Source organism: Triticum aestivum, chromosome 4A (assembly GCF_018294505.1).
Source record: "Triticum aestivum cultivar Chinese Spring chromosome 4A, IWGSC CS RefSeq v2.1, whole genome shotgun sequence".
Classification (NCBI taxonomy): Eukaryota; Viridiplantae; Streptophyta; class Magnoliopsida; order Poales; family Poaceae; genus Triticum; species Triticum aestivum.
This window is the reverse complement of record NC_057803.1, coordinates 268,800,958-268,813,409: the sequence shown is the minus strand read 5'-3', so window position 1 is coordinate 268,813,409 and position 12,452 is coordinate 268,800,958. Positions and strand designations below refer to the sequence as shown.

Below are 12,452 nucleotides of genomic sequence, written 5' to 3'. Positions count from 1 at the left end.
ATCATGTATAATGATATTTCCTAATATGTTTAATCAAATAGTCTCGTCACGTCCACTTTGTTAGAGATATGCTTTAGAGACATTCATGTATAATGATATTTCCTAATATGTTTAATCAAATAGTCATTGAACAATACCAATGATGCATGTTCGCAAGTACCAAACTTGTGCGTGAGATCTTACATTGTATGATACGTTCTTAATAGTCTCTAATCGGAAAGACATGTGTGGACTCACATGGAACTAGACCGCCATGCAACACATAGGATGCTTAGTCTCACTAGTCGTGTAACATTGGATGTTAGCCGACATGTGTGGACTCACGTCAAACTAGACCGGCATGCAACATATAGGATGGCTTAGTCTCACTAGCCAGCTAGCATTGGATGCTAGCCGGATTACGTGGACCTGATAAGATATGGCATATGAGGCCGGACTCACATGGTTGTTAGATCGGACAAACCCAACCATGAGACGCAACGACTGGTCATCTGTTAATCTCTAGTTCTACATGTTTCGTGTGTCTAGTTCTACATGTTTTCTGTGTCCTAGACCTGAGGTCAGCGCATGGACTCAGCATGGTGACCGACCTGCTTCAGACTGATCAAACGTTGCCTCATAACTGGGTAGTTATAAAAGTCGGGTTCGAGCTTGTCTATTTCCACGCCTTGAGTGACTTATACGTACTAACATTATCGCTCAAATTACAATACATAAATCTAATGCACAAAAATTGCACAACACCAATGTTCCAGCTGTCCTCTGAAATATTATGTTCGAATTGGAGAAGTTATCATTGCAGAAGCTTGTAGTACATGCCTCCTGCATATAACCTGATCAAGGTTCAAACAGGTGGCATATGGAGGCATGTTCTTTTGACAGGACCATACGTTTTTGCATGCCTTCGTTCGGCCTTTAGCAACTTCCGTTGTTACCCTGTGAGACAACACCACCCAGTTGCCCAAATCAAATATTTGAAGCAGACAAAGTCCATGCATAAAAATGAAGGTAGGGTCACTGTTCCAACCAGCCAACGATTATATCAGGTCAATCTTGCTCCACGCCCTTTGACACGGCATTTTCTTCGTCCATCTTGTCCTTGGCCACACTGGCATTTACTTCCACTATGTTGTTCTCAATAGCCACTTCAGCAGTAGTTTCCACCATCTTGTCCTTAGCCTCATCAGCACTTTCTTCCCCCATCTTGTCTTCTATAGTCACATTACCTTCATCCATCTTGTTTACTTCCTGCACCATATCATCTTTTGACTCAACAGTATCTTCCTCCATCTTATCATTATTCACAGCATCAGTTGCCTCACCATTTTCTTTCTCTGTGCCATCCTTCGCATTATCCAAAACAATATCACCATTGCCAGTTTCAGGAGGGGCTGCATCAGCATTTGCATGGGGTGCATAATATTGCATGGATTGCATCTGTTGCAGAGAAATATGGACGTTGGGATGTCAGTTTTTAAATGTGCCAAATATATGCCGCATAATTAAATTTTACCAAGCAAAGGCTCTACTAGAGAATGTAGTAGTACTAAAGTACCTGGCGAAGATGTTCCAGTCTGAAGTTCACCAAGTGTCCAATATCTTCAACATCAGTAATATAATGAATATTTCCAGCTTCTCCCAAAGGTCGCTCTGTAGACGGAGTGCACTCTTCAAGATTCAAGGCAAGCTTATCGGGCCTTTGGAGTAGAAGCTGGAATGTTGGCTGCAGTTCATAGCATTGTTCAAACAGAGAACGGCGGCAGAACACATACAAACCCAAACGAGCACGGGACATTGCCACAATAAGCCTTCTGACATCACGAAGATGACCCACAAATCGGGTCCGGACAAGAGACAATAAAATAAAATCATTTTGTTGACCCTGGAATTTGTCCACCGTAGTAACCTAAATAATACATATTGAAGTTAAGTTTCAGCACAAAATAGCTGCAAAATGATCAAATATTTGATTGGAAAATTCTGGTTTGTTCTAACTTACCTTGCAAGGTGGCTCAATATTCCATGGCTTGCATCGTCTGCTGATAACATCACGAATAAGAAGCTTCTGACCATTGTAAGTGGTTAATATTGAAATCTTATTGGCAGGGTATCCAATCAGACGCATGTAAATATAGACACTAACAATATACTCAGCCTCCCCTTCATTCTGGTAGAACCAAGGAGAAGGAGCAGACTCGCCTCTGCCACGATAATCAGGAACATCAACCAGCTGATACTCATAAGAGAACCCAGAATTAGCTTTATGGAATATAGCTTCCTCATGTACATAAGGCAGATCTCCCAGTTCTCTGTATCTCCAATTATAAAGCTGAGCAATACTAGGTCTGGCACGACCCTGAGCATTGAGTTCAATATAAGGGACACCAAGGCGAACAAACCTTGTGAAGAGACTCTGGTCCATGTGGCTGTACTTCTGAAAAGCCATGTTCTTCACGACAGGGGGTAACTGATGGTGATCACCAATTAAGATGCAGCGTTTAAGACGAGCATAGCCATCTTCCTGCCGTTGCAGGAGAGTTGGTATAAAAGTCTCTATCTCCAATATCTGTGCACTTTCTTCCATCAGTAAATTGTCATATTTGAAACCCAATTGAAGAAAGTCTCTTCTCTTCAATGCTGCATGAGTACAAGTCATGGCAACAATCTTAGCTTGTTTAGTCATTAGATAATTTGCTCGCTCAGCTGTTGACTTCAGTAACTCAAAAGCCCTGCACTCTTCCAGCTCTTGGAATATCGTAGAAAGATGTTTGAAACATCCTTTGGCTGCATGCATATCTTTCTCAAAGGACTCACCAGTAAACACAGGCTGTGGGGTATCCAAAAAGAACTCAGAAAATGGAAAACGGTCTTTAACAAAAGAGGGATTCTCCTTATTTGGCACACAGGCGGCCAAGAATTGTTCCCAGCGGGCATAAACATGTAATAACCAAAAATATGCAGCATTTTCACATGTGTAGCTCACATCTTCAGGAAGATGAAGGGATCTTGCCAGTTTTGCAACTTCACCAAGCAGCTCTAGTCGCCGAACCAGCATAGCATTTACACGACCTTGACGGCTAAAATCAAGATCAGTTGCCAGTTCTTGCTCACCCTGACCAAGACGAAGAAGGTACCTAGCAGGCACATCCCTCTGAAGAAAGAGTTTACATCAGACAATCAGAGGAAAAATAAACATGCAGCAAAACAAGTACACAGAGCACCCTATATGTTTTGATACGTATATTTGATACATTCATCATCATGAAGTGTAACTCAAACTCCAGCAGTCAGAACACTTGGAATAAGTCAAGAATCAACAGTAGCACAACACTGCATCGACATGAGGCATACATAATCGTTTCATCTAGAAGCCCTCAAGGACCAAGAGATGATATCTGTTCTTCTATTCAAACTCAGTTGATACAACATGTGTTCTATAGCAAGGTACAAAATTAGAATCTTGCACTTCAAAGTGATGGCTACTCAAGTAATTTCCAGTCATACATTGCAGCACCGATAGCTAGTAACTCATCCATATTAAAGAACATCATTTTCAGATAAAACAACCACTGTTTCACACTATCTCTACAAAAGTACAAATATATGACAAGAGTTGAGACAATATTTGGTGCAGTGGCAATACCTGCATTATCTTCTCGAACAAATCATTCAAAGCTTGATTCGAATGGGTTATAATAAGTGTTCTTTGTGAAGGACAGTTATGATATAGAACATTTAATATCTGCACAGCTGTATCTGTTTTTCCCGTTCCAGGAGGACCAACAACCATCGTCAACCCAGGTTGAATACCAGATATTATAGCGCCGACCTACAAATCAAAATTTGAAGTCAAATCAGATATTCATTTATCTTCAAAGCAGCTGTTGGAGTGTCATTGGCTGTGCCGCTTTCTGCAATTCGTAGTTACAAAACCTTATTATAGTGATTCTTGTCGACGGATCGCTATCCATCAAACCCCTTCCTGAGATATGTTTCACACCCCTCCCCCTCTCCCTCTCCTTCTCCTTCTCCCTCTCTGTTGGAGCTGAATGACTCGCCTTCTCTCTCTCTCTTCTCTCTGTTGTTTCTCACAACATGCACAAGTACACAAGCTGTTTCTGTGGTTTGCTGCCTCACACAGCCAAAGCCATCTCTATTGTTGATGCACTACAAGCTTCATTATTCTACATATAGCATCTTCTTATATAGAGGTGTTAGGTCAGTGCTACCGTAGCAAACCTAGACAGCTCATACCTAACAAGATCTGGAAACTACAGCTATTACAGCTCACCTTATCTAATCTTCCTCAACTACTAAGTCAGACCAAAATATCCTAAAAGGGCTATCCTAACATTCTCTCCCTAATCCTTGTGTATCTACTCTCTCCCCCATAATCTTGTCATATGCACTCGCCAAAATCTTTATGCGGATCGCCTGCAAACTCTTGCCTTGAATGACACCTTGTCATGTTGTACTAAGTGGCACGTACAAAAAATGTTCTCCCCCAGTGACCATATATCTACAATGTTCAATTTGTTTCTACGAGGTGTGTGCATGTGATAAGGGCTAAAGATACTGTATTTCTCACAAGAAATGCTTTTAAGGTATCCTGGTATGTTCTGTTTCAAGGATATGCACCACCGGAAATGATGGTTTAGCTTAAGTATCATCCTATCCTGCAGTATTCAGATAAAAAAGTTTTAGTTGAGGACCTAAAAAGTACCTGAGTGGGTGTAAACCTCACTGAGTTCTGGTTAGGTTTATCTTGAGGATATGGCACTGGGTCAGCAGGAATGTAAGTCTCCACCCTTAGTTTTTCTTTCTGAGACCCTTCATCATCAACCATGTTGTTCTTGCTTGCAGTATCAGAGGCATTTACATTGCCGGGTAGAGCATGACTTATTTCCCTCATTTTCTTGGACAACTTGATCCTAAAGGGAGGGCTTGGATGCATGTTTTCTGTACCATCAGTATTGATGAATGTGACCTTCAAATAATGTTAGAGTTAGACCAAATAGATAGAAACGAACATCCACCTCGAGATAACAAGAATTGGATTACAGTAATTACCTGGAAAGCTGGAAAGCTTTGCACAACGTGGCTAGCATCAAGAAAAGTGTCCTTAAAATCTATAGTTTCCAGAAGATCAGGCATATTTATCCACTGTGCGGCAGAAGGATTTCCGTAACCCAAGAATATGTTATGCAACCATTCAGGAACTACACATGTTTCATTCATTAGATCACGTATGGATTCTAGGATAGCTTTGAAATTATTTTCCTTGGGTTTCCTTCTCATTATAATATTAAATGTCCCATAAACATTTTCTGCACCCTTCTCTGCTAACTCAGTAGCATCAATGTGATACTGTGCTGTATCTAAGGCAATTTTAACTGTACGAATCTCACCCTTTGGAGATTTCCACTCATCCCTCTTTACCCTTCCTGTATAGTCATTCATGAGTCCCCCTTCCTCATCACGGATTTCAATCACCTCACAACCACGTACATATTGCAATCCTAACCTTTCAGACACAGTTGATTTTGCAGCCTCCTCAGGGCTAAGAGGTTCAAAAGATGGGCAGATTGACAACAAAAATAACACATCATGCTCTTTCAGAGCATCCCACTCAGATTTTATCTGTGGTCTGTAGCTTGATATGCTAAAAGTAACATCAGCAGTTACAGCAGAAGGCTTAACCTCTCCAATGTTTGGTTGCTTCACTTGTGTGATCCTAAATTCTTTGATTGGAACAGCCATCCTGGACCATCCACGAAAGGAAGTGTCCCCCTCATTGTTGATGTAAGCATGTAGATGAGGAACAGCTTCCTGAATATCTTCGCGAATTTCATATGTTGATTCAAGACGAAAGAGATTAAAATTCCTCAGCAAATAATCATGAAGTGTCAGAAATTGGAGATTGAGTTTTGGGAGGGCAAGACAGCCTTCTCCAGAATAATTGATGCTAGGAACAAGGCTCTCATCCCACATGATCTGTTCATTTGGATAAAGAGGAAGTGCATTAACTGCATCTTTCTGGGATTGACGCTTCTCAAAAAAAGCAACTAGGACCTCGATAAGGAAATCACGCCTTTCAGTCCATGGATCCTTCTCTGAAATTATTTTAAGCTGTTTATAGAAGATATTAGTACATCAAATGACTGTTTTCCAACTTTGTACGCATAACATGTCCAAGTCTAGCACTGATAAGCAATGAGAAATAAAGGAACTACGGAGTGTTTTCTACTTTTTAAAGCTAAATATATGCAAGCATCCACATTTTACTATGTCATTTAGTAGTGCATGCAAACAAGGTAATGGTTGCTGCCATGACGCTGACTTCTCTGATCTACGTGTTATTTACATTACGTTTACTTGACTGCAGTTGCCATTTAATCTGTAACGAATGATGAGGAACATGTATAAAGATGTTTTGTCCTTTTATCCGAGCAGTGGTCTTGTAGGTATGCATGCATTCCATCAGAACTTTCGCGTTAACACTGAACAGCACAACCCAAAAAATAGACCTTCAGTGACAAATAGCAAAAGAGGAAATATATCCAGCTTAAAACCATCTACAGTGCAAGGTGCTTGGAGAGGTGCTTACAAAAATAGACCGGTTTTTGTTTAAGCACCGGTGCTTATTTGTAGAGGGCAGATGCTTAATTAGGCACCTCAGCTATAGAAATAAGCACTGGTGCTTAAGAAAAAAAAACAGTCTATTTTATTAAGCACCTTGCATTGTATTCCCTCCGTCCCATAATATAAGAGCATTTTTGACACTACACTAGCGTCAAAAACGCTCTTATATTATGGGACGGAGGGAGTACATGGTAATGTATTTGAAGGGAATAATACCCAGATAATATTTACAACTAACAGTCACAATCTGGTGGTTATTTTTAAAGAAACAAGAAGCACAGAGAAATGAAATGAACATATAAATTGCTCACCTTATTGCAAACCAGATCTTGCAGTTCCATATCTGACAAGACAAGCAGCTTCTTTGTTAAATCAGCACGCTTATGGATTGAACCAATATTACACAAGGCAAGGTCTCGCAACTGCATCAATTGACAAATGAAGAGAAATTATACTATTTGCCTTCAGTAATAACTAGTACCCACCGGCCACCCCTACCCAAAATGTAGTCTTATGTTTGTCATAAGTGAAACCTTTTTATTTGTATTAGAACTAATCTTGTCATATACCAAAGAAATGCATGCATGAGAAGGAAAAAGTCAAATTGAGTTGGATGTTGAGGGACATCATGAAACCTTAGCCAAGAAGAATATGATGTCATGGCATATGTCATCACTCAATAGTTATCCCTAACTATATATGAGTTGTCATCTACTTGGGTACGAGTTGTGCAATAGGTGAACTAGATATGAGCTGTACCACTGTAGCAATGTTGGTTGCTGTAGCAGGCCGGTCGCTGCAACCCTGTCCCTACAGCCTCTACAGAATGAGAGTCCTGGGTGAGAGCTAGTAGCAGTTGAGATATCTAATAAAGCTTCCCACTAGTAGTAGCTCTTTGTGTGTGTGTGTGAAGCACATCTCTTTAGAGAGTCCTGGGTGAGAGCTAGAGAAAAGCTAGTGATTCTAACAATTGGTATCGTAGCTAGAGCTAGCAGTTCTAATATGTTGGACCAAGTGTGTAGAAAAAAAAAATCAGCATCTATAATACCAAACCAATACTAATAGATACATCCTGAAATATATTCTCAGTGTATTTATTTGGTATTATAGATATCAATATTTATTTCTACAAACTCGGTCAGACTTTAAAAAGTTTGACTTAGGACACAACAAATAAGTCTTGCATTTTGGATGGAGGGAGTATTATCAAGGAAATCAGTGTAAAGAATTTGTAACAGCATAAATAATAAGGCAGACACCTTAGGCACTTGTTTGAATGCTAGCAGCTGAAAAGCTTGGAAACGAGAATAGTGAGCCTGCAAGACATCATCATCACTAAGCTGTGTCCCAGAATGATCATTAATCTCAAAGCCTTCGTAGAACTGAAGTAAGTCCACCAATTGTGCAAAAAGACGCCCCTTTTCATGAGCATAAAGCATGCTTAAGTGGCACTTGGCAACAACAGCAACATCAGCGATAAGCGGCCTTAGAAATCTGCATATTAAACAACATTAATGGAGAACATATATACATAATTACAATACTACATACAGAATACATTATACATGGAAAAATAAAATTTGGCTAACACTGTCAGTTGCCAGCAAGGTTTAACAGAACCAAGATGTTTCACTTTATGAATGCAGTTAGATGTTGCTAGATAAAGAAAGGAAGTACCTTCACAAGAATGTAAAAGAAATACAAATGAGAACATGTTTATGTCATGTGCATGGTTAAAAAAGGGTGCAACGACCAAGGGGCCACCTGCCCTTGCTTGGCAGGACTTGGAGCTCTTCCCCCATGCCACGCCTCAAGGCTCCAAGGCATGGATGAGAGAAGAGAGAGAACTTCTAACTATTATTTCCTTGTCCAGATGCACATGCATGAATCTCCCAATTAAGAGACTTAGGCATTGTACAGAATATGTTTTATATAAACCAGGAAAACGGTTCAACAGAATAAAATCTTGTTTGCCTATGATCACTAATCCACGTATATAGGAAACTTGGTTCTCCAAAACCCTGGATTTCAGGTTTGTGGGAAATCGAATATTATCCATTTTTCCAAAATCGTGATCGCTATATACATGATCGTAACTGCTTCCCCCTCCGACTGCTCGTTTCCCAACAGCTTCGTGGCGCCAGTTTTGCGTTCTTTGCCGCTCACCTCCAGCCTCGACATGGCCGCCGTCAGGGTGGCCGGCATCAAGCACTCCCTTGAGATCTGCGCTTCCAGGTACGGATGCGCCTGGACGGCCAGCGTCGAGGGGCGGCGGACCTGCGAATGAGCTCGACCCGAGCAGAACCTATGTGGTGCCGAGAGGGATGCTCTGGACGTCCGGCATCAAGGGACGGCGGACCTGCAGGATGAACTCGAGGAGCAGTTCTACCCGCGCAGATCCTATGCGGGGCCGACAAGGGATGCTCCTGGACAGCCAGCGTCAAGGGGCGGTGGACCTGCGGGATGGACTCGAGGAGCAGGCGAGCAGCTCCCCAAGCAGAGCCTATGCGGGCCGACGAGGGACGCTCCTGTACGGCAAGCGCCGAGGGGCGGCAGACTGCGGGATGAACGCGAGCAGCAGCTCTCCTTGTGCAGAGCCTATGGGCGACCAGGGAAGCCTCTGCGCGCGAACTCGTCGAGGCTGACCCATCCGGAGGAGTGCACCGGCATCGCAAAGAAAGGGGAGGAGTGCACCGGCGTCTACAGGCTGAGAACAAACTACAGAAGAAGAATCGCAAGTGGAGCTTGCGAAGCCATCAGCAATGGCCAAAATTGGGGTTAGTACTCCCTCCGGTCCTTTTTACTCCGCGTATTAGATTTGTGTCAAGTCAAACTTTGTAAACTTTGACCAAATTTATATTAAAAAATATCGACATCTGCAATACCAAATATATATACTATGAAACTACACTTCATAATGAATCTAACAATATTGATTTGGCATTGTGAATGTTGATACTTTTTTATACAAGTTCGGTCAAAATAGAGATACTTTGACTTCGGACAAAACTTATATGAGACTAAAAAGGACCGGAGGGGGTAAGAGAGAGAAGGTCACAGAAGGAAGCTAATTGTTATCTATCCAAACAAGGAAATATACAAGCCAGTTTTACCCTTTTCCAAACCCAAACATGTTATTGTGTAAATCGGTAATCCAGAAATCAATTAGTAAAACTGATTTTGCTAAAACCCTGCTACAAACTCGTTTTCCATATCCCGCCTGCTATCCAAACAACCACTTACCAAACAATCTTGGCAAACCAAGAAAAGCACCTCTTAGTGAGATCTAATCAAATAAGTAATGCAATTGTATCTCGAGTATGAAACCAAAAGGTGACAGTTAAATCTTATCTAATCAAAACAGCTGAACTGTACTGTAGTCTATAACAGTTTCATGGATATGAAAAGAGCAAGCACGACTAGCAAATCACAAAAATGATCTCTAGTTGTCACAATACATGGACAAAGAACAACAGGAAGATTAACACCATAGACAACAGTAAAATATCTGGAGTTACAAATGCTCGTGGTGGAAAGGATCATAACAACTTATGTGTATGACTTTATTTCATATGCAAGGGGGCTTTGAAATCTGTATTGTCAAAGGAGAGAGACAGTTATTCTGAAATAAATTGCACCTGAGTCTAACTCAAATGGGACACCGTTTAAATTTAGTAACTTGAGAGATGAAACTCCCTAGGCCTCTAACACATACTCCCTCCGTTCGGAATTACTTGTCCAAAAAATGAATGTATCTAGATGTATTTTAGTTGTAGATACATCCATTTTTATTCATTTTTGTGACAAGTAATGCCGAACGGAGGGAGTAGATTGCACCTTAGTCCTTAACATAGATGCTATGTTTCATAAGGACCTGCAAGTCTGACCTGAATCAATCAGACCAAGTGAAGAAGGATGTTGAGTTCCCAGGTTCTTTGATTTAAGTGGAACACACTTGAAATGTTGAATAACCTAGAGTGCAATTTGCTCGCATATACTAGTCAAAGATGCAGCTTGATGCTACCAGTGACAAAAGTGTACGCATACTACCTTCTCGTAGGAAGCTGGCTCAACATATCAATCAGAAATTCCATGAATCTTTCACAATACAAGACACTAGAATTATCAACCTGCCCACTAAGTGATTCATTAAAGACAGATTCTTCTCCACCATCTTGACTAGATAATATGACCTTTGAATCAAGAACCTACAGAAGTTTCATGGTGAGGGTTAAGCACAATCCATATGTAGAAACACTATTAAATTGGAACAATTTTCAAGGTGTACCTCCAGGAATTCTTCCATTAGGTTCCTAAGGAATTTATTCTCAAGCATTTCTGAAGAATTACCAGTTTTCCCAGCCTTTTTTCCTTCCTTTGCTTCTTTTCTTTTAATTTTTGTCCACTTCTTAATCAATTCAGGATTAAGGCAAAGCTCCATCTGTAGATGTTTGAAACAATAAGGAACTATGAGAAGCACAAACAAGCTAGTCTGAGGGGAGAAAAACTTTGAATTACCTGAAGTCGTCCAAAAGAAAGAGTATGCCACAACTTTAAGCTTACCACCTGGAGTATAGTTTCCCGGACAATTTCATCCTCCAAACTCTGCAGTAAAGCATGAGTTAAGGGGGCATGGAGAGCATGCGCAAATTAAACAACAGTACATAAATGAGCAGCCTCCACACAGCCAACTTCGAAGTCATTAGAGCAGGGATTCATAACCTTAAACAACCAGTGCATATATAACAATTTGATAGAAAGTTGTGAGGAAATACATGTCAAACAACATAGCAACCCACATTGTGGTATTTGAAAGATAATGCTAATTTCCCTTCATTTTCGTAGAGCGTGTAGTAAATACCTGAAATGCGTTTATCATAAACAAGAGGTAGTTTGTCTTCTCTGCCATACTAACATCCCTATCCTGCAGACAACATAAGGACAAGACAAAATTCAGCAAAAATGTGGGAAGATATCCATTTGTTCATTTGAAAAAACATAAACATAAGATTCAGCATGGAACTGAATAGGCAATAAAACTGTTTGCCTCACAGTAAGCAGAAGTATGGAAAAAAGTAAGTAAACGGATACAGAGATCAATCAACGCATGGTTTACATTGAATCTACAAAAAATCAACACCAAGCATCAGGAAAAACTTCAGTCCACAATTAACAGGTGCTCAGGGGACAAACACATCATTCCATACTACTAACTTCTCATGTTTTGTCAGGATATTCCACATTCCCAAGAACACTGAGAAAATACATTCTGGCCAGTGACTACTCAGTAAATCTCATAAATCAAACACAATTCTGGTAGTTGCAGCACACAAAATGCAAGTTTGGTCCCACTGAGCCTATGACTACCTCTACTGGTTGCTACCAACCACTAAGCTCGTCCTAACAAAATCTCGCCCAGAGCAATCTGCTGAACATAGACCAAAACCGCCTTTGTTGAAAAAGTTCCACCAAAAACTACTGAAAGTAGAGACACAAAGAGAAACCAAATTTCATTGTTTTGCTAATTATGCTTCTCCAGCCTACAGAGGCTCTGTTTTACTAGAAATACATTCATAGGCAAAGCATAGTGAGCAAATGGACAAGTGTATCAAAAAAATTGAGTGGCAAGTGCATCAAATTGAACACGCCTCTTCCTTCAGCTTGAGAACGCGCCATAGGAAGCCTTTGAACGCGTCCTTCCGGGCATGGAAGGATGTCCATACCGCCACATTCTCTCGAAACTGCACACAAAATCCAAACCATGTCAGACCCTACAAATAGCAGAGAAATAAGCTACCATTGATTGGTAA

General features: G+C 40.8%; 1 protein-coding gene across 1 annotated transcript in view; it reads right to left on the bottom strand.

The window, feature by feature from the left end:
• Positions 1-601: 601 nt before the first annotated feature.
• Positions 602-12,452, bottom strand: part of LOC123085945 (RNA helicase aquarius) — a 12,558-nt gene continuing 707 nt past the window's right edge. Inside the window, exons 2-14 of the mRNA XM_044507650.1 lie at positions 12,291-12,388; positions 11,504-11,566; positions 11,161-11,247; positions 10,931-11,083; positions 10,693-10,850; positions 7,902-8,136; positions 6,954-7,064; positions 5,071-6,129; positions 4,724-4,987; positions 3,644-3,829; positions 2,000-3,151; positions 1,556-1,906; positions 602-1,437 (exon numbers count right to left, since the gene is read on the bottom strand). Of these exons, the coding sequence (XP_044363585.1) occupies positions 1,048-1,437; positions 1,556-1,906; positions 2,000-3,151; positions 3,644-3,829; positions 4,724-4,987; positions 5,071-6,129; positions 6,954-7,064; positions 7,902-8,136; positions 10,693-10,850; positions 10,931-11,083; positions 11,161-11,247; positions 11,504-11,566; positions 12,291-12,388 (4,307 nt within the window). The 3' untranslated portion in view covers positions 602-1,047. The remainder of the gene's footprint in view (positions 1,438-1,555; positions 1,907-1,999; positions 3,152-3,643; positions 3,830-4,723; positions 4,988-5,070; positions 6,130-6,953; positions 7,065-7,901; positions 8,137-10,692; positions 10,851-10,930; positions 11,084-11,160; positions 11,248-11,503; positions 11,567-12,290; positions 12,389-12,452) is intronic.